The sequence below is a fragment of the Andrena cerasifolii genome, chromosome 6 (assembly GCF_050908995.1).
Source record: "Andrena cerasifolii isolate SP2316 chromosome 6, iyAndCera1_principal, whole genome shotgun sequence".
In the NCBI taxonomy this organism is placed as follows: Eukaryota; Metazoa; Arthropoda; class Insecta; order Hymenoptera; family Andrenidae; genus Andrena; species Andrena cerasifolii.
In genome coordinates this window covers 14,508,250-14,530,025 of record NC_135123.1, presented here as the reverse complement: position 1 = coordinate 14,530,025, position 21,776 = coordinate 14,508,250, and the positions used below count along the sequence as shown (strand labels likewise).

The following is a 21,776-nucleotide window of genomic DNA, read 5'->3' as shown; positions in this document are numbered from 1 at the left end:
TCAGCACAGGTGACAAGTAACAAAACGAAAGAAGCGTTCGCTACAGATTCTGTAACGAAATATCGTTTCCAAATGATCGAGAGAAAAGAAAGGACAACTCGACGCGCATGGAGTATTGCTTTTAATACTTCTTCCTTAAGCATCCGTTTTCGTACAGACATTCTAGGTGAAAGAAATACGTCTTCTCTCGGTCCATTTTCTACGACTATTGAATTATCAAAAAAAAAAAAAAAATAATAAAGAGAAGAGAAACAGTTAACAATACAGATCAATCTACTCGATGGAAGTGAGAAGTACCGTAACCATTTTGTTCGAGCGACGCCTCGCATTGTCGCTGGCGTGAGTCGTGCTTCGATTTCCATTAAACAAAAAAGGAGATCGAACATTTTACATTTTCAACATATTCCATCGAACTGGCAATGTACTACATATAAAAAAAAAGTGTGAGTAAACGTGACGCGTTACGGTTTTTATTCGGTACTCTAATCTTACGTTAAAGATTCTTGAGCAATCTTATCGATTGGCGGACGGAATACATATTGTTGAAAGTCAGAAAGAGAGAGAGAAAGAGAGAGGGAGACAGAGAGAGAGAGAGAGAGAGAGAAACGCTTTTACAATACAAAGTAGAGTCAGTATGTTCATCATACGTGATCGTCGAGGAATCGTAAAAACTAACGCGTAATACAATTCGATCGGGGGTAACGAATACTGATTCGTGATTCTAGATAGAATACCACCATCCTTCGGGATTCTTCTACGCACAACGATGCGCCTCGGTTCATCGCAGTAACCGATCTATGAATTTTCTCAAAAGAAAAAGAAGAAGAAAAGGCAAACATTCATCGTCTATATATAATATGTATATACTTCATCAGCTTCCCTTTTAAACCTAAGGGACAAGTGTGATCTATAAAATTAATTTCCTTGCGCACTTATTTTTTAAATTATCGACTACGATGTGTCCTTACGTCCTACTGCTAACGCTCCGCGATCTATCGATACTCTTCCTAACGCGAGGCAAAGCGCCTCCCACTTGCGCCCCCGCTTCTACGATTATCCGAATAACTTCGCGCTACCATTTTACGGCGCGCACAGCAGAAGAAATGCATCGGGACGATTTCCTTATCCCCTACGCCCGTAACATCGTCGCGAACTTGCGACACCATTCCCAATCACCATCGATCCTTGCACGGTCACGATTCCCCCGGCTTCTTCCACGTTCTACCTCGCCCATTAAAACGCGCAGACCCAGCCCGATCGGTCCCAATGACTCCGTCAGCGGTCCGGATCAGTGGAAGCAACGAAGCCTGCTTCTAACGATCTTCCGCCTCCAGCGCGATCCATCGGACTCAGGTCCGAAGCTCGATTCAAACTAACGCCCAATCCAGAGGCAGGCTTCGCCTGCCTGCCTTGCTCCTTCGTTTCCAGCCAAGTGCACCAGTGCTCCGCGGGAAGGAACACGCGAAATCGTCCCTGTTTTAGATGAAATCCGAGGAAGCAGGATCACGGAACGCCCAAGCGTGTTGCACCGCGCTGCACAAGTGTCGCTGTCCATTTCTATGTACACGATAAGCGGATTCGCGATCGAATTCACGCTCCACACGGGACACCCGATCCATGTCACAAAATCGAGACGCACGGTTCCGGTGAAGGCTTAAGTGGCAAGTCGCTGCGAGCCGCCCCCACACAGTGGCGGCGGAGGTCCTCGCGGGTTACCGCGTACACGTGCGTCACGGTGAATCGAATCGTTCTCCTCGGCCTCTCTCGGACATCCCTGCCCAATGTCCACACGCCGCGACAGTCGCGCACCCGCCGTTTCGCCAAAGCGGCGACCGCCCGACCGTCCCGATGCTCCTCGGCCCCGTTCGCTTAATCTTAAAACGTCGATTTAACAGGCTACATGGTCGCGCACGAAGACGAGTATGGCATCGGAACGCGCTTCTAGCACCGTTAAAGGCAACCGATTCGTGGCCATTCCCCGGCTCGCCTCCTTTTTCCTTCGCGAATGGAATCCGCCGCGCCTTACGCGCCCGCGAACCGATCGCCGATGCGCGCCGTTCTCGCCGGGAATACCCCTCGTGCTTTCCTTATCCTTCATTAATTTTGCATGAGTCCGGTGCCCGCTCCTCCGCGCGCACCTTTTTTTCCCCCCGCCGCTTCGACCGGCGACCTTGCGTCCTTGCAACTCCTGTCCCGCGCAATTCCTCGCGCGTCCAAGGGTGTTTCTTTTGCTCCTTCGCGTGAGCGCGGCGAACGCGCGGAACGGAGCGGGCGAGGTAGGAAGATGGAGACTGTCTACCCTGGATTCCGCGAGACTCGAGCGGCCTGCAGGAGGCGTATCTTGGGAACGGTGCGGATGAGGCGGTCGGGGTCGTTCGAGCGGTCCGGTTAGTAGGCGCGCTTCTGGACAGTGGTGTGTACGGATATCTCTTGGGGGATGAACGAGAGGGACGACGTTCCCGCGCGCGAGCTCCGCCGATCGAAAGCTCCGCTCTTGCGAGTCTTCCCGGAAGACGCGTCGCCGTTGTGCTTCCTGCGTTGATGCGCTTCTGCGGGCGGCATCTATCGGTTGCCCGTCGACGAGCCCCTGGATTACACGTCCCGCGATACTCGCCGCTGTTTGGACAGTTGGCCAGCGCTCGTCAACGGCGAGACAATGGGGAAGAATAAGAGGGGAGAGCCGATCGAGCCCCGGGACACTGGATCAGAGAGATTCCGTGGTCGGTTGAGGGGCGATGGCCGCTCACAGATGCGTGATTATGATATCGTCGTCGATATCATCCTTCTCGTCGTCCGTCTCGTCCACCTGGTTCGCCTCCGCCTGGGCCGCCTTCGGGTCCTCGGCGATGGCCTTGAGCCTCTTCTGTTTGCGCCTGTGCAACAGCTCCACCACGATGTAACCGGAGGTGCCGATTATCAGCACCGTCAGCATTACGTACAGCTTCATACGGGCGCACAGGTGGGTGCTGTACGCGTACGCTATCACGAAACCGACGCTCTCCCATAGCCTGTAGTTGGAGAACGCTGCCTCCTTGTTGCGCCTGAACAGGGTGCCGTACAGACCTGCGACCCACGAGGGGGAAAAGAAGAGTGGACAAATTAGTTTCCTCGTCGTATTAATAACACTGGCGCAACAACTGTGCTGCTATATGGTGATGCGGGACAGAGGGAGGAGCACAGATTTGTAGCGGAATTATTAACACGTCTTTGACCGGCAATTTTATGCAAATCGTGTCACTGGCTACTTCTCCATAATTGAATATTGAAACGCAGAAATCTGCATAACACGACTTAATTCGTGACCGGTCAGCGATGTGTCAAGATGCAGAGTTACGTAGGTGGGGGAAACTCGGACAAAACCGGGTAACGGAAATGTAAAACCGGGACGCGCTATTATCCTTTAAACTGCCTTAAATTTTTCGGCAAAATAAAACGGCAACACAAATTCTAAGTAGCTAGACTTTTCAGAAAATATAACAGTAACAGAAAATACTGAAAAACTTATGGATCCTCGAAACGAAGAATTACCATTAAGAAAACAATTAGAGTTAGCTATCGCAGAGAGCCTCCAAGAATTTAGTATCAACCAAGAAGAATATAAATTCCGGACTTTAACGTAAGAATTTCATATTTTTCAGTCCACCGGAATGAACCCAACATCCACTCGAAACGAAAGATATTTTTCTACAGCTTCAAATTTTATCACAAGAAAAATAAAAGAAACAGATTAAAAACCTACTTTAAAACAAAAAAGCAACATTTCGCTTTGCACAAATTCTGTATCAAATAAAAATCAATTATATTTAATATCCGTTTTTTCATTTATACAACTTTTGTGCAAATTAGACAAGAATGAACAATCAGTTAAAGTTTCCTCGTGTTTGCTAAATCAACATTATTCCAAAAATATAAATTCTGTAATATTCGTTTTCAATTTCTCGAGAATTCTCAAGAAGTATGATCTAACTTCTTACTTCTCGAGGAGGAAAAAAATATCGAGAAATCAGGAACACTAGTGACAGGTCCTATCACTGGAATGACTGTCTTTATCGAAAGACCGATCTCCTTGAGCAATTCGCAGGCACCTGAACCCAGAGCGCCCCTTTCCCAAAAGCGATAAGAAAAGAAGGGGCCGTTGAGTGATTTATGGTTCACGCACAATGCAGTGTACCTGGTAGGTGTATCCTCGTCATACCTCGGGTCATCGCGTATCAGGTGCAACCGAGGCTAATGAGATTAGAGGCAAGAGCCCGCGATAGGTTCGATTGCACCGAGAGGTCTTAACAGAGAATATCCACCGCTGGAGAAGGATCCTAATTGAAATTGTACGTACCATTAACTTGCGTCTGCCATACGGCGTCGCCGACTCCCCACAGGCCGGAAACTGTGTAAAAAACGTAGGGGTTGGCTGGGTTCGGCTTCCAGTGGAGTAGCACGACGATAAGGCTAGCGTGGACGATGGCGCCCAGCGCCATCAGCGGCTGCCTGCCGACGAATTTCATTAAAGAGCCGAAGACCAGGGAGCAAACGGCGTTCACCACTCCGAAGCAGATCATTACGTAGCCGACTCTGTGCACGCCTAGCGCGCAGGAAATGTACGCCTGGAAAAAACGAAAGGACGAACGAACGCTAAATGTAACGACGCCTCGATAATATTCCACTTCGCTGGCAGCCGGGTGCCATTGGCACGGTCCGCCGGCGCCCGGCAACTATCTTTCATAACCCGCAGAAACGTCCCGTCGTTTCCACTACTTGATAGAGGGGGGGGGATTCGATTAAAGAATCAAGCAAAGAACTATCATCGAACGGCCCCGGTTTTATGATCGCCAGCCACGGCTTTACGGCCCGGATAAAACGGGCTTATCTTATACACGGGGTGTCCGTGAACGAAGGTTGAAAGGGGAATAACATTGTGTTCCCCGATCACCCGGATCTTCTCGGTTTTTAGGGCTCGCCGTGTGAAGTGCGCAAGGTATTCGTAGAATTTTTGCAACAGTTTCTTCCTTTCTGCTTTTACAGTCGTCCTGCATTGTCGTGCGCGTTGATGATTGAATGGCAGGTGATCCCAGGTTCCAGGATCAGTGGAGATTGCCCAGCAACTGATCCCGCTTGGGAATTTCATTCCGCGAGGCAGGGGAGGCGATCGGTGTGATATTAGCAAGAGGAAAGAACGCGAAGATTGTCGGTTTGGGAACCGAAGAAATTTCACTGACGCACAAGCCGCCGCGAGGATGCACCGGATTGCGCGTCTATGCGCTTTCATTCGATCGCCGTGTGCGCACGCTTGAACGCCGTCGGCGCACGTAGAACGGCCACGGGGAAGAGAAGAGGAAAAAAGGGAGAAGAAGAAATACTGGTTCACGGGATTCCAGGTATGGAAGTGGTATCGGGGAATTGCTGCAAGAATAAGATTCTGGGCTATTTATAACATGTCGAACCAGCTGATTCAATGGGAGCCAGCGTCCCGGGATCGTCATTCCTTTCGGTAGCATTTATTTGCCCGATTACTTTATTCCCTGGCCATCTCGCGTGCATAAATATGTTTCGTCATCGAACTGGTTCCGAGGCGAGTTCGGCCACCCGAACTGCATCGTTCCTGGCCGTTTCGCACCTTCATATCTACCCGTCCTCTCTTCCGTCTCTCCCGTTTCCGCGCGGCGCAACCGCCGATCGCGGGCCATTATACAACTTATGATTCGTAACTCATTCAAACGGTTTTAAAGCGAGAATGGATGCGTGCTGCAGCCGATATTTCAGCGTATCTGTGATCAGTAGCATGTATTTCCGGAGAGCAATTGCCACGACCTCGCATGGCCGTTACGCATCATGAATCTGCCGTTCTGTATCCGGTTCGCATCCGGGTGATCCTAGCCAGTATTTTCCTTTTTATTATTCTTTTTTTTCTGCTGCATCTGACGAGGATAATCGCGGACGACTCCAGGACGCCACTTTTGGTTATCGGCTCTCGTTTCGATCACTGCCATCCCGTGCAAGGTTGCTTCTATCCGAGGGGGAGAGGACAAAGAGCAGTTAGCTGCTGCTTTGTGGAACGCCACGGGGTGGTCCCCCGTTTCACGTCGGTGGCTTTGGGCTTGTTGTCATACGGGGGAGAAAGATGCTGTGGCGTACGCGTAGGGTTGATGAATAATTGAAGGATTTACGTCTCGTTTGCATAATCCCAGTGCCTTCCAACGCAGGTACTGGTCGCTTCAGAACAGCGCATGATTGTTTAATTATCGCCGGAGTTTATCTCGCACTAGATCTACTTCGTTTTGTGGCAATAGGCGGATAAAGTTCTTCTTAGCATCCAACGCTTTAATTTCGGTTATTCCGAAGAAGTATTCTATTAATCTCCACCCATCGGACGGTTCGCCTTTCCATGCATAATCACGTGCCCGTAAATGATGCTTCATCGAACGAAATTTATACCAGCAACGTGCTTACTCATTTTGCGCTAAGTGTGGGCGGGTTGTTCGATTGTCATTGTTGCTCGTTTGTTCTGCCTCGCGAGCCGCGGAGTAATTACATGCGATTGTTAAGCAATGAGTGGGCGATACATTGTTAAATCCCTCGGGTATCATTACGCGAGCGTGGTTTGATCGTAGACCTCGCGACTCTAATACTCTATTGCAAAAATCCTACTCGAATGTTTCGCCACCGAGCTTTCGTCGGGGAGCTTTCCAGGGGGGGCGCTGGATTCTTGCTGTCCCCAATTAATATTCCTCACCTGTGTGAAGTCTGCTCCGATGAACGCCTGCTCCATGCCGATCCATACCGTGATCGGTATGAGGAGCTGCTGATAGGGCTTCTTCAGTTGATAAGCAGTTGCTGAGAGCAATTGTATACCACTGAGCTCCTGGCTATCGGCTCGACGTTGCTTCTCGCCGTACCTGAAACAACACACGCAGAAAGGTCAGACAGTGTCGGTTTATACAAGGTCCGACTGACGGGCTGCGCCTCAGAGTTTCCTCTATAGCAGCATTGAAACCAAGCAAGATGGAGTGAGCATTTAATCTCTTTCTAGGAGACCACCGTGCAGGCCACAGGGTGGACGGAAAGCAGAGTGAGGTCTGAAAGACCACGTCTTAATTCGATGGGATCACCGTAAGGAATTTTTGCTATTTGGCAGGCCATAACGGTCGCGAATTATAAACGTTCGCAACCGGGGAAACCTACCCGTACGCAGAAAGGTCAACCGAAGCTCCTCTGAAACGATCTTCGACGATCAGTGCCGATGGTTCATACTACCACGATAACTACTCATCGCTCGAATAAGCTCGCCAGAAAATATCAGGCTAAAGAGGAGAATTTTGGGCGATACCAAATTGAGAAGCTGATTCAGATGCTTATTCGAAGTTGCGCAGAAATGGAATTGCGGACTCTTCGAAAGGACCCAACGAAGCTCCAAACAGAAAGAGAGCCACGCAACGGTAACAAACGACTCGGATCGTTGTTCCAGAAGTGTCTGAATCCCTGATGGCTTTGATAATCATAATCAGTCGACGGGCGAGGTATGCCACAGAAAATAAAGGGAAGACGATACGCGAAAGTGGCTTCGAACCGTGCAATTATTTCGTAGAAGATGATTGATCGTGAATCACGGTGGCTGCTCGGGATTGCAGGCTTAACTGCAGCCTAATTGCCGATGGCGTTCCCGTAATATCGCGCCGCGAATGTGTACCGCAGCACCGTTTCGCGGTTTAATTTTCTGACGTCTCGGTTGAGGAAATTGAGCCCAGGGAATGGCGCCTCTAAGATCATATCCAGCTATGCGCCTGACTAATTCAGAGTCGAGTATCTCGCCGCCACTGGTAATATTCCGTGGCTACCAATTGACAACACCTCGCGAGACCCACGGAATATATTCACCGCGCAAGTTCAAAATATATTCCTTTCTGGAGTGTACTTCAGTTTCCTCTAGTCTCCGAGATAAAAAAAACAGCCATCCGTGCACCCTGAAAATCGACATTTGTCGTACAAATCGCATTGTCTTGAAGCTCAAGATCAGGGCAAACCCAAAGACACTTTTGCTAAACCATTGTATAATCAACCTCGTGTGGCGCCATTTGTAAATTAAATATATAGACAAAAAAAATATTTTGTTACTCTACGTGATAGTAAGAAACATTGCGTAAAAGGAATACTCGGTGCTTCCGTTTATCTCCTTGTAATTAATTCGTAAAAAATACCTGACTTCACGAGCGATTTGACTGTCCACTTACAACGGAAGATCCCGAACTCTGAAATTCAAAAAAATCTGAAACTCTCTGAATATGTAGGGGATTTCCTCCTGATTACAACGCCATTTTTGTTTGCTGCCCAAATTCACTCCAAGCGGGTGAAATTAACCCCTGAAAATTCGGCTATTTTCTAATTTTATTTTGTAACTCGCAATATATAAAACAAAAGTTACTTTTTTAAATTAGATCTATCATTTGGTAACTTACAGTCCTTACAGTTCGCGAGTTATAACACAAAATCGGAAAACAGCCGGAATTTAAGGGGTCAATTTCACCCCCTTAGAGCGAATTTGGGCAGCAAACAAAAATTGCGTTGTAATCAGGAGGAATTCCCCTACATATCCACAAAGCCTCTTATTTTTTTGAATTTCCGGGTTCGGGATCTTTCCTTGTTAGTCCCTTTAACAAACAAAGTCGTGAATGCGACACGATCTTATGTCAAAGGCACAATGAAGCACAGTGGGTGGCTTCGAAATTCGATTTTAAACTCGTGACATTACGGTTCCCAACGAGGAACCGACATGCTCTTGTAAAATGTTGACAGAGATCAGTGGTGAAAAATGCAGGGGGATGCATTGGAGGAATGCTTCCTGATCTCGATTGTGAATTTTCTGGATTTACCATTCTGGATTGAATTATAGTACCTACAGAATTCTTCAAATATTCGTCAGCTATACCTGCCAGCTGCAACCCCCCAAACCATCATCCCACTTCTCAACGAACATCTACCTACCACCACAAATGCTCCAATCATCCATCCCCGATTACGAGCTGGACTTCCCCAGCTCCCAGAATCGAAGATCGCGAATAAAGTCAGCGTACCACGTATCTGTTCCCGCATCTCTGGAGCTCGGCCCGATAATCACGTTTCCCCGCCTATAAGAGCACGCAAACCGGATACGCGGGCACGAGAAACGGACTACCGATAGCGCCGATCGGGCCCGGGTACATTTGCATCTCCTCGCGAAACCTCCAGCGAGAGACGCGAAGTTATTCCCCCGTTGAAAGTTCCCGCGGATGAGCAAGCAGTGTATCCCGGCTGCACTTCGTTTCACGAAGCCGCGACGCGTTCATTATACCCGTCCGCGGAACCGGTTCGAGCTTTTTTCGCCAGCCATTTCCCCACTCTTTCCTCTTTTTCCCTGTTAATTGCAAGAAAATTTCGAATTCAGGTCGACGGAGACCGGGTCGGGGCAGCCGTCGACGGCCCAGAATTTTCGTTCGGTTGTAAAGGCGGGCCCACGCGTGCCAGCCTCGAGGTGTCGACCGAAGTTGACGGCGCCGAAGCGTCGCGGGACCGGCACGCACGGATCCGCCTTAATTCGGCGAAGGATCGCGGAAGTGGAGGCTGAGGAGGAGCATGCCCGCCGCCCCGAGAAAGCGAGCGCTCTTAAAAGAGCCGTTCAGCAGAATCCGGTAAATTATCCTGCGCTAAATTTAGCCGCGCGCGGAGCAGTTGAATGCGATCTACCCCCGGGGGGACCAGGAGGATCAGGTCTGGAGCAGGAACGCGGAGCGAGAGAAGCCAAGAACCGTGGCGAGGCTTTCGGCTCGCCGAGGCGTGGGGCCGCGGGCGACGGCAGCGAATTCGCAAAATAAATCTTAATGGTGGCGTTAAACGACGATGCCATCCTGATGCTCCCAGCCCAGACGGCATTCCAAGGAACACGTTCGTTGTTTGAGTTTCCGCGGCGCCGATGCTCTTCGTGTCCCTCTTCGGAGCTCCAGGCTCACCACGCTCGGTCACCGGTTCGCCGCGGCGAAAAGTCCGCATGCTTCCACGGAAATTCGACGCTTCTCGCGCAGCATCCTTTTTCCTACAGTAGGACATTCTGATTTATTCAGTTCATTGCTTCGTTGGTAGTGAGCGTGGCTCCAATTTTACTCTTATCCAGCTGGGGGATTTGGTTTGTTAACCTCCTCTCTATTGTTTCTAGCGAAATATGAAGATTTTGAACAATTGAAGACTTTGATGGCAACTCAGGTCCTATCAGAAGGGTTCTCCAACTACAGCAGTGAGGATGATGGTCCCGGATCCACTTCCTGGTTAAATTATGCATTGCACAGAGCTCGAGAAAGTGTCGAGCCCAGCTTAGTTTCAAAACACCGCGAATTTGCTGCAGTATCTTTTGCTGGCCGGTAGAAAGGAAAAGAAATCGATCCAGATGGGGGAGGCGGCTAGAAGAAACGCGAGCATGATGAAGGCTTAACGGTGCATGGAGCTTGGCTTCGTTTTTAACGCCGCGCTTCGTGGAAAAGCGACTTAATGCGATTTTCTGAAATGAACGGGTGTAAATTAATTACATGGTACGCTCGGTGCCTGAGTAATCGAAAGTTCGCCTGCCCGAGGATTTACGTAAACTCGGTTACGCGAAAATCGTTACAAACCGCTGCATTGTTTCCCTCGTCCGATCTCATGGCAGCGCCAGCACGCGAAGCTAGCTCCCGTACGAAGCCTCGCAGCTGAACACATACCTGCTCAAGCACACAGATAACTTTATCGTTCGATCGCTCTAAGCATCATTAATACCATACTCGACGCCTAAGCTCCGCAGAATTCAATCACGATCGTGAAACGGAATTTCCAAACGATCCTAACCGAGGGAGCACAGAATGGTCCCCGTTTGCACGCTCGATGGCATTCTTCCGTTGAAGAAGCCACGCGTGTCTCGTCCAATCCAGGGACACCCTCGATCCGCGCGATTAGTGGATCCTCTTCCTAATAGCCAGCAGCACTTATTGACAAGCGATTGGGAGCCGCGGCGAACGTCAAATATTATCCAATACGGTGATTGCGCGCGGCCTGTAAGAGTGTGCGTCAATGTACGAGCGAGTCAGGCACGTGAACATTCTAACTAGAATGTGTCAGCCTGTAAACATTAAACAAGCCATCAGCTAATCCAGATACATAATTCAAGAATGTCTGACTCATAGTCCGGTACCGGTCGGTCTCACGGCACCCGGCTGCGGTGTACCTCCGTCCTCCTCTATCCAAACAGCGTCCGCGCGAGAAGGATAGGGGAAAAAAGGGGGACAATCTCTCTCGTCGATCATAAATATGTCGCTAGGCGGAATAAACTATTAGCCGTGGACCGTTAATCGATCGTAAATGTATGCACGAAGGCGAGGGAAACATTACTTGCGCAAAACCGTTCAGCGGCCGACGATAGGCAGAAGGCTTCTGACGAATTCAAGGCCGGCCCGGCCTGCCGATGGTTTATTAAGTCGCGGATTAACACTCGCGGTAATAATGGCCCGTGGCGAACGATTCAGCTCTGCCAAACATCACGTATGCAGATAAGCGAGCCGTCCAACCCTAGGACCCGCGATACGCGCCATTGTTCTCGCTGATAAGTGGCTTAAGGAAGATACGTTTGGTGCTCGTGGCAAATAGCAGATAATGTGCGCTGCTCTCTTCCTAGGATGTCTCCATTGAGTTTCTAAGAATGCTATTTTTTAGGGCGCTGGTATCGTAATATGAATTGGGATGGAAGAAAAGCGAGTGTTCTTTGTGAGTCTTTTACAGACAGTGGTGGATTTGAGCAAAGAGGCCCAGGTGGCGAACATTCTGGGGGGCCATTTTTGGGGGAAAATGAGGGGGTTGTTTACTAAAAGCAGGTTAAGTGTACAGAAAAAGAATATAGGGTAATTCCGGGGGAGATGGCCATAGTTTCGTTGGGAGTCTCCTATAGCCAACCTATTTGAAATAAAGCAACGAGCATGGCATAAAACAAAACTTTGACCTTTTGTCTGCATATTCCTTAATAACAGTAAACGAAAAATTATTATTTGATAGGCAAATTTCACTAATAATTGTCGTGGATCCAATAAGCACTACTCAGCTTAAATTTTAAAGTGGATTTACGTGCATTTAGCAACCTTCTGTTTCAACGATCTGAGCTGAGAATGCTGCTTTTCAGCGATACTTTGTCCCCACGTATAGGCAACGCAATCAGACGTTTCTTTCTAAGAGATAGAATAAAATTTTGTTCGTAGAATCCTAGGGGGGCCTTCTGGGCAAGGGCCCATTTTTCGGGAAAATGAGGAGGTAATTTACTAAAAACAGGCTAAGTGTAGTAGAGCTGAAAAAAAGTATGTATAGTGTTTGGGTAAAATCATAATTTTTGTTTTGAAAACGGGGGCCTTCTGGGCAGGGGTCGCCGTAAGTCGTGCCGTTATTAATTCTCATGGGACTCGCATTTCCCTCGTGAATTTCGTAGTTCTACGATCGCAGTCGCGGTTTCGCAACGCGTGTTTCAATTAACGAGAGATAAACGATGCGACGTGTAATGCGAAAAATGAGTAGGCATCGATGGAATGTTGGCTGCCGCTTCTTTTACAATCGAGCAGGGAACTTTCCTTTCGCGTCGAAAAAGCTAATCCCGGAATCCCCCCTCCGCCGACCTCGCACTTCCCCGTGCCATTAATTTCTCTGAAGGAGCAAGGAAGAAAAAAATGAAGGAAAAAAAATCCCGTTCCCACGTGTCCGCGAGCAGCGACGCGCACGAAATGAAAACGAGAGAAAATCCAGCCGTCATTAAGCGCCATTACCGTCATCCTCGATAGCGCTTGTAACAATGCGGCAAGGTCGGCCGTGGAGCGTTCTATCTCGCGAGGAAAGGATAAGAAACCGCGATAGATACTCGGTCGGTGGATCGGAAATGTGGTCGTCGCTCGTTTTCCGTTCCTCTCGGCGTGTAGGAGGGACTGGCCGCTGGAACCGTTATAAGCTCGCTTCGGCGCTGCTTCTCGCGTTGTTGGAATACACGAGTGTGTTAACTAACAGGGAAACATTCGCGACCCAAAAATTCTGATTTTTATGAAACTCCGTGCGAATATAAAGAATATTGGTGTATCCAAGGAGCCATTTTTTCCCGCGGAAATTCACTCTGGAGGGGTGAAAACAGCAATTAAGAAATTTATGATTTTTTGTTTAAACAACTATTGTTAATATTGCATTCAACTCTTTGGGGATATAAGAAGGCATCTTTAAATTTGCAGGAAATATTTTTTTTATGTCCATCCTTCTTATTATTTATTAATTATTGTGGAATCGTGGTAACCTCTTCGACAATGTTGGCGCCAGGTATAGCACCTGTTACAGTCATCCGATTGCAAGAAGAAAATTTTCTCTAAGTTAATTAATTTACGCTAGGACTGGACCTAAAATTTTAATTTTAGTTTCTATTTATAATACTTTTTTCATCGATATAAAGAATAATATGAAAAATTTGTCTAAGGAAAACACTTACTTTTTCTTTCAAACGCTATAACATTTTCAATTTTTTATTTTTTTTCTTTAAAGCGGACCAATACCAGCGTAAACTATTTAACTTTAAGAAACTTCTATTATTTTTGCAATCGGATGACTGTGATAGGTGCTACACATTCCTCTAACAGGAGTTACATCATCGAAGAGGTGGACAAGATTCCACAATAATTAAAAGATAATAAGAAGGATCGACATAAAAAAAATATTTCCTGCAAATTTAAAGATGCCCCCTTATATCCCAAAAGCGTTTAATCCAATATAACCAACAGTTTTCTAAAAAAAAAATTCTTAAATATCAGTTACTTTCGGAGCTGTTAAACTAAGAATCCGTCCTTAAAATCGCCGTGCCTTTTCTTTTTCTGGGTTGAGTTGGAGTTTCTCAACCCGTTTTAGTGTTCAATCCTCTCCATAGACCAGTGGCGCATCCAGAGGGGGCCCAAGAGTCCCTGTCCTGTCACCCCCAAAGAAGAGGCTTTTCAAAAAGAAAAGAAAACCTGTTCTTTATTCTTTCAAAAAAATGTACAGTCACCTAACGAATTCTATTAAATCTGCATTGAATAAATGTTTCTTAAAAATACTTTTATCCGTTTAACTCGGCTCCTCCTGATATTAAATCCTGAGCGCGCCACTGCGTGGACTACCTGGGGCCTGAAGAGCAGCGGTACGGTACCAGCGTGGTACACTATATCTAACGTGCTTTCGTATCCCTTATGTAACAACGTTCGCTATCTGGGCGCACGCAGACGTTACGAAGCGGTGCCCCAGAGACGGCTGCTATGAACGAAAGATTCGCGATACGCAACGCGACCCGTGCACCTTCCGCGACCATTCCGCAACTGCTGCACTTGCTATCGGGTGGCGCAGACGAAACGTAATTAGATACTGTTGCGCGTGCATGCTAATGCTGTATGCAACGGGGTGAGGCACTTGGCTGGGTCATGGATCGATGGGGGGAAATGTTGCAGGATCTATGGAATCCTACGTATTTGGTGCGTGCAACAGAATATGATCTTTTGCTACGTAGCTCGTAGATCGGATCTTCTCGTGGTTTCAAGAAGGAGAGTGTTTGGGCAGTGAATGCTTCGCGAGGCACTGCATGTTTTATGCCGATCATTAATCGTTAAGTGGAGAATGGTATTACGAACACTTTCCGACGCTTCCTTTCATGACTCTGAATTTCAATTCCTTTAATGGGAGAACTGGTTGGAAGCTTGGTCTGTGAAAAATCATGGGCATACTTCAGTGGTTAATAAAATCCGCAAGAGATGAAAGGAGCTTTTAATAAGCGAAGATCCCTCGTGGAAAAACACTGTAAGTGCCAAAATTAAAAGAAGAATATTTTTATCGAGAAATGTTCTACGCGCTAATGGCAATACTATGTTATGGAATTTGATTTTTGCCACTTACAGTGCCTTCTGCAAGGCCTCTTTAAACACAATTCCTCGGGTCGTCAGCCAGTAGTACTCTAGATGATTTCTCGTACCGCAGAGCGGCTGATGCATCTCGCGGGTTCAGCGTGTCGCTAATTAAAGAGCGATCGCGGAATCAACGTTTCATGAATATTGAATAGTAGATCTCGCTATGGATCGCCCTTCCGGTGTGTATTTACTATAAATAAGCGAGCATAAATTTTCATTAGTCCCCAGGAGCGTGATTACATCTACGTTTTTCCTCCTGCTGGCTAATGAACATTCATTATCGGGTATTAACGCATTAACAACACGCAGCCGCTGCAGCGGACCGCGAGATTAATCAGCGACCATCGATTTAGAATTCCCGAGGGTCCGAGTATCCTGATCGCGGCTTGGAATGGAAATTCCAAGGGGATCGGGAATTAAGTGGACAATGATAGCGCGAGATATGCGACAGACCTACGCGCAGGTATCGCGCGCGCCCATCGTTACTGCACAGGTGGATCGGCGAGCGATGAATTAGGTGCTCGTCGAGGCGCAAAATTACGGAAACCGAAAGTATGCGCGTCATGCGTTCGCGGCAGGAGATATATACCTTTCTCTCCTGTCCTTTAACGCCCGTACCACGGAGGAACAAAGGTGGTACAGGTATGCCTTGACTCTCGGGCCAGCTTCAGGTGTGCCTCTGTCTGCACAGTGGCAAACACGGAAATAACACGCGAACGTGACGCACGCACACACACACACAAGTGTATCGTGACGGAGGAAAACGACAATTTTTCTAACTGCTCCGATATTATGCGCTACAATCGTAAAGCCGACTACAATCATCATCAACACGAGGCTGCATATCTGGACGATCCTATGAATGAAGCTCCGATTCACGGTAATACCGTGCGCAACAGCCCCGCGGCTTACGTAACCCGCGAAGGTTCATAAAATCTGCATCCTAGTAATACTTTTTTATCCGCCACGGGGAGAGATGCCGTGATAAATAATTTATGGAAAAGAGGTAGGGTAAAGTGGCCGAATATGACGACCTCTGCTAATATCAGACCCTAGTTTATCTCTGGTACAAAACGCTTGAATGACCGTCATGGCGATGCTATTTCTTTACTAACTAATTGTATAAGTGTATTTGTTGTTTCGTCCGCACAGTAGCATTGTGATCAACTAAGCGTCTCGAGCAAGCACATATTTCTGAAACACGTTGCAGAATGTTTCTGAAGTGATTCGATTAAATAACAAATACCTCTAAAGTGGTAAGTGTATAATGATTGTCGTAAGTACTGTTGTACAGTGCATGCAACGGAGTTTAAGGCTTACTAGTTGTATATCATTAAATGATGAAGACAACTTCGAATGTGCTTAATAGTTGTCATGTTATTGTTTGCGAATATGAGACCCGTGAAAGTTCAACCGATGAGAGCGAAGAGGAAATTGTTCTGAATGATGAAGGTGATTAAGAAAGAAAATTATGATACAGAATGCTTGTTTTGCACAAGTATTTATTCTTCGGATGTGCTAGGTGAACAATGTGTACGTATAAAGTGTTATGACGGGCGTGTTGGGCCTACGAAGACTGCGGTAGTGAAGAAATAGATTTCACGTGCTGAATTTATAAGAAAAAAGGAAGAAAAAGTAAGTTTCAGGAAAATAATAAACTGGGTCTCATATTAGGAATCCATTTCTTTTATCTGCTTATTTGAATGACCCTCGTTTTTATTTTACTACTAGCGTCCCCCGTGTCGGCTTCGCCCGAGATATTACCGTGACTGCTTCGCGTTTATTAGAATTAATATATTTTAAGGAAATTAAGTATTTTGAAAAGAAGGCTAATTTCTTCATAATATTTCGGAAAAGATAACGTTCTCTCCTTTGCGAGATTTACTTTCCCTCCAGCGCAGCATATACCAGGCGCTTCTTCGCCGTGTTAAAATTTGAGAAAGATCGGTTGAATAGGTCATGAGTTTTGCGGGAACCTAAAAATCGGCTCTCTCTTTATACAATAATATAGATTGAAGAAACCGAATCTTTGTTACAGTACTTTTCAGTAGGTTGCTAAAGAATATATACTCTACTTTCGAAACGTGTATCGAATTGTAATAAAACTGTTCTTAGTCAAGAGTGCTGATGTTTTTGAGAAATGGGTCTACTTTATTCTACCGCGAGCGTGGCGCGATAAACGATCGATTCAACATAATTCGCGTACCTAACACCGGGCACCGCATAGGAGAGTCTAAAAGCCCGAGCCTTCGAATTTCAATAAGAAGCATGTGGGTCTCGTTAAATCCTCTTCTTAGAATGCCAACCCCCTCCCCGCTCGATTACTCCATCGCCTGTCCCCATTAATTCCGCGCCGACGCGTCGAATCGCGATCTCCCCGATAAATCCATAGATTAGGCGATAGGAGTGTTTGTCGCCGTTTCGTGATTTGCCACCATAGAGGTATCTGCGCGATCTGCCTAGGCGGAAGGTCAGCCGCATTAATTGTCAGCGGAACAGTGGATCTATGCAAATGTACGTGGCCAACGTCGGAGACGGTGTTACAATGGAAAATGATCGTTCCCGCGCGGGCCATTAATATTTTTAGTAACAGTGTATCATTAAGCGTTGCCAACGTCCGGATAAGCGGCCCCCGGGCGTCCTTGGTGCAGCCGGTGTCTGTACTGTTATAAAAGGCGAAAATACCGCCGCCGCGTATCGGCGGAGAGATTGAGATGCAAACGCCGCCGCGGATCGGGAAGAATTCTAGCAATCCCTGGCGCGTCTGCCCGTTCCTACGTCTCGATCACTGCCGCCCGCGATATTATATACAGCCTGGCCGAATCTCGCGGCGCCACTGGTCCTTTGACCCGGCCGTCACGAAATCGCCCGAAAGTAACGGTGCGCGAGGACGCGCTCGAAACTATTCACCTGAACGTCCCGTGCCCGTGCCGTTCGAAAGTTTGAAATTGAAAATAATGCTTACAAGGGGAGGACACCATGTGGTAGATATCGATTTTGAAGACCCTTGGCACGATCGATCTGTGTCGAAAATAAGTAAATAGGTGTCCGAGCGTTTCTGCCTTAATAATAGAGATATTTACATGGAAATTATTAAAAATTTCGTAGTGGCCGTGGGGTTTTAGTGGGTAAAAATACCGCAACTACCCTGGCGCCCGCGGGGATTCCCTTCTGGAGGAGTCGGGGTGCCTTTTGAAGATTTCCCCAAGTTAAAAGAAAAGAAATTATAAAGAAAATAATTTATAAAAAAGGTCTTTTTTTAAATGTGAAGATATCATCAAAATTCGGGTCAGGCATAATAACAGCGATGCTGAGCCTCGCCCCTTCTATACATTGCGTTTTCTAATTCCACGACGTTGTATTGATTATTTTATAAAGAATAAAGACGATTTATTATTATTATTATCAAAAGGCACCCTGACGCTTCCAAAAGGGAATTCCCCGCGGGCGCCATGGTAGCTGTGAGATTTTTACCCTCTAAAACCCCACGGCCACTGTGAAATTTTTAATAATTTACTTATTTTCCACGTAGATCCATCGTGCAAAGGCTCGTCAAAATCGATGTCTACCGCATGGTGTCCTCCCCTTGTTAGTTAGCCTCGGTCTACCTTCTGGCTGTCTTTCATTTTAATCGCGACCTCCGAGCAGGGACGCAGACCTCTGAGCAGGGACGCGACCGAGCACCGAGAATATCCGTGTTCACTGTTACCCGCAGGCCACAGTCGAACCTCGGAAACGAGAGGCGATCGCCAATGTTATTAAGCACCCGTCACGGGCTTTTGTGAAGTATTTGCAACGTCACACGCGGCGACACGAAGCGTCTTATTTCTGCCACGCGAATTATCCCGACACTTTCGACCAGTCGGCTTTGAACTGGACAAAAAATTCCACCCAATCCTCCTCTATTTCACCAGTGAAATTCCCTTGCGTAACCAAAAATACCCGGGCCGCTTTCTTCTCCTACGCTCCGCGAGGAACTACTCGCGGCTGGCTCGCGTCTGCGAATCCGCAAGCGATGGAACGTTTCGGTTAACACAGAAATCTGCGATCCACGCGAGGACGCTTTCTTGTAACTTCGTACCTCCATCTCCTGCTTCTGCGAACCCCTCGCGGTCATAACCGATCGCCGGCCTCTAATAGAGACACCCGCTCGGCTAGCGCGAGTCGTCTTCCGTTACAGCGAAATTTCTTACGTAATCCAGACTGCTGGACACCGCGTCCTTTCCCATGCAACTTGCCCTTTCTATTCCGCAAACAGCCTAGGCGCTAAATTTTCCACGCGTTACGAATAAACCCCAGTCAACCGTGACTCGCCGATCTTCGGTCCGCGTTGACTTCTTTGATATTTTAAAAACAATCCACGGTCTTCCTGCTCGCTAGAATTCGTGGAAGAATTATGCCGCCCACTTTCGCCCCACCTCGGGGCACGCGCGCCCAGGCGAGCGCCGGCGACTTCAATGCCGGCAACGGCCAGAAATTTATCGGATTTTAATAAGTACAAATTGCGGCGGGCGGTTGCGTAACCGCCGTGCTTCGATGCATCCACCGTCGGATGTACGCTATTTTGTAATCATGAGCAGAGCAATGTTTATAGCGATTCCGAGAGGGAGGGGATCGTGCGCGGATCTCGCGCGATACACGCTTATTAAGGCGCGCGTTTCGTAATGCTCCTGGAAAAAAACATTACTGTCTTTTTTCTCGCTCGTTTTTTTCTCTTCCGCCGGGCGGCCGGCTTTTCAAGAAGCGGCCCTGGCACCGGGAAGCGCCGTGGAAAAACGCGATCCGGCCGCGAGATTCCCGAATCCCCGCGCGCGGGGAAAGAGGGGCGATTTCCCGGGCAGGCTCGGCCGAATAAAAGCGACGCTCTTGGGCTGCTTCTTTCTAAATGATATTCGCCGTTGTAGATTGAAACGTGGCTTGCTGATCGTGAGTGTTTAACGAGGCGGCGCGCACCTCCGAGCGCCTCGCCGCTTTTTTCTTCGCACCTGCCCATCGGGAGGACGTGTATAATTTATTTGGCCGCGGGCTAGCCTCCATAATGAAAGCAACAGCTCGGATCATCACGCTCCCATCGTCGTCTAGCTGGGGCTAGAAACTTTTTGCCCCTTTCCTCTGTCACGGCCGTCAGCTTCTACCTTGCTTGATTTTTGCTTTTTTAAACGGGGATTCACTCCCCGCCTGGCTCGCTCGTCGTGCCTTACGCGTCGCCTAGCTTCGAAGAGTGACCTCACGCTTGTAAGATAGCGGGAACGTCTTGTGTAATTTTTTTTTTTTCCTCCGCTGAAACCGTTCTGGCATTGATTTCTAGTGTGGTGTCTATAGGCTGATATGCAGCCTACTCCGGGGGCCCGATCCGTGTTGTTTCGATTTCTAAAATTTTTTTCAACGGACACTGAGATGCTCGACGAGATTCGTAGGGACCGTTGGATCTTTGTCGGGAGACTGGCGAGGGTTTTAACGACAGGCTTGGTATTCCATAGTGGATATTCGCTGTCCTTGAATCGCGCGTTCGATTCTCTTCGGTTGAAGTCGTTTTTTTTTTCGCTAATGGGAAAAGATAGCGGGCTGAATTTCCATGGCATTTGCATTGGCTGATAAAATGAAATTTGTTACGTACACCGAGCTTAGCCTGACAGGTGTGATTCACTAACCAGACTGCATGTTCCTCGGGAATGTGTTATTTGTAATCTGTATTATTTTCCTTATCGGGTGGAAAAGAAAGTTCACGCTACTTTCCGGGGCCGTAAACAACGTTGGTTCGGGGATTTTAAACGAGACCACCGGGGAGATCCTGCTGTAGGCATCGCGAAAAGGAACGAAACGATGCCAAAGTGCGGCACGTAATGGACAAAAATCGAAATAATCAGCATTCGATTCTGATACAGTTATCCTGTATAACTATTAGTCTGTAAATAAGGAATATGAATGGAAAATATAATACCCCAAAAAAGTACTTAATACAGTAGGTATCGATAAGTATTATATGTTTGTTATATCCTAAAAACTAAAAAATTAATATTCTCCTGCGTTATTCGTTCGTGATCGTGATTTTTTTTAAATAATGTTTGTTACACCTCGAATACTTACAGATAATTTTAACAAAAGAATGTATAATTATAATTTAAAAACATCTTTTCTTTTTTAAAAAGGGAGTTTTATTAAATGGTTTAAACCATCTTGTAATTTTTATTGTTCAGTATTAAGAAGCTATTGTACCACATTGTCATATAATTTTTTGCTGCTACAAACTGCTACACTGAATGTTATTTATCTTTTTGTCAAGGAGATCTGTTCGTAATCGCGATTTTGTAGAAAATAAAATCAATAAAATGATTTCCCTGACAAAAAGGCAAATATATATATTCACAGTTTTATATTAAAAGTTGTTCTAATTAAGTTAACGGAGATTTATTACATAATTATAGTAATTTCAATACAAGTTATATTAAAATATATCATATATATGAGATAATTTAATATATATGAGATAATTTAATATATATGAGATATTTTAATATATATGAGATATTTTAATATATATGAGATATTTTAACATAACTTGTATTAAAATTACTATAATTATGTAATAAATCTCCGTTAACTTAATTAGAACAACTTTTAATATAAAACTGTGAATTACTACCACATTATAGACATATGTATTCTTTTATTTTTGCCCCAAATCCCCATTCAAATGCCGCACTGTGCAATGGAATCATTTGAAGCTACCTATTTAACTAAAAGTCTCTGACGCGATCGCAGAAAGAGGCTGGTTCAAACGAAACTATGTAACAGAGGACTCGCTGCAGGAAAAGATTATATTCGTCAGACACTCGCGGGTGTTTT

The 21,776-nt window shown here is 46.7% G+C and overlaps 1 protein-coding gene across 1 annotated transcript in view; it reads right to left on the bottom strand.

The window, feature by feature from the left end:
- Positions 1–106: 106 nt before the first annotated feature.
- LOC143370318 (UNC93-like protein) overlaps positions 107–21,776 on the bottom strand; it is a 45,489-nt gene continuing 23,819 nt past the window's right edge. Inside the window, exons 4-6 of the mRNA XM_076815287.1 lie at positions 6,728–6,890; positions 4,334–4,601; positions 107–3,063 (exon numbers count right to left, since the gene is read on the bottom strand). Coding sequence (XP_076671402.1) covers positions 2,744–3,063; positions 4,334–4,601; positions 6,728–6,890 — 751 coding nt within the window. The 3' untranslated portion in view covers positions 107–2,743. The remainder of the gene's footprint in view (positions 3,064–4,333; positions 4,602–6,727; positions 6,891–21,776) is intronic.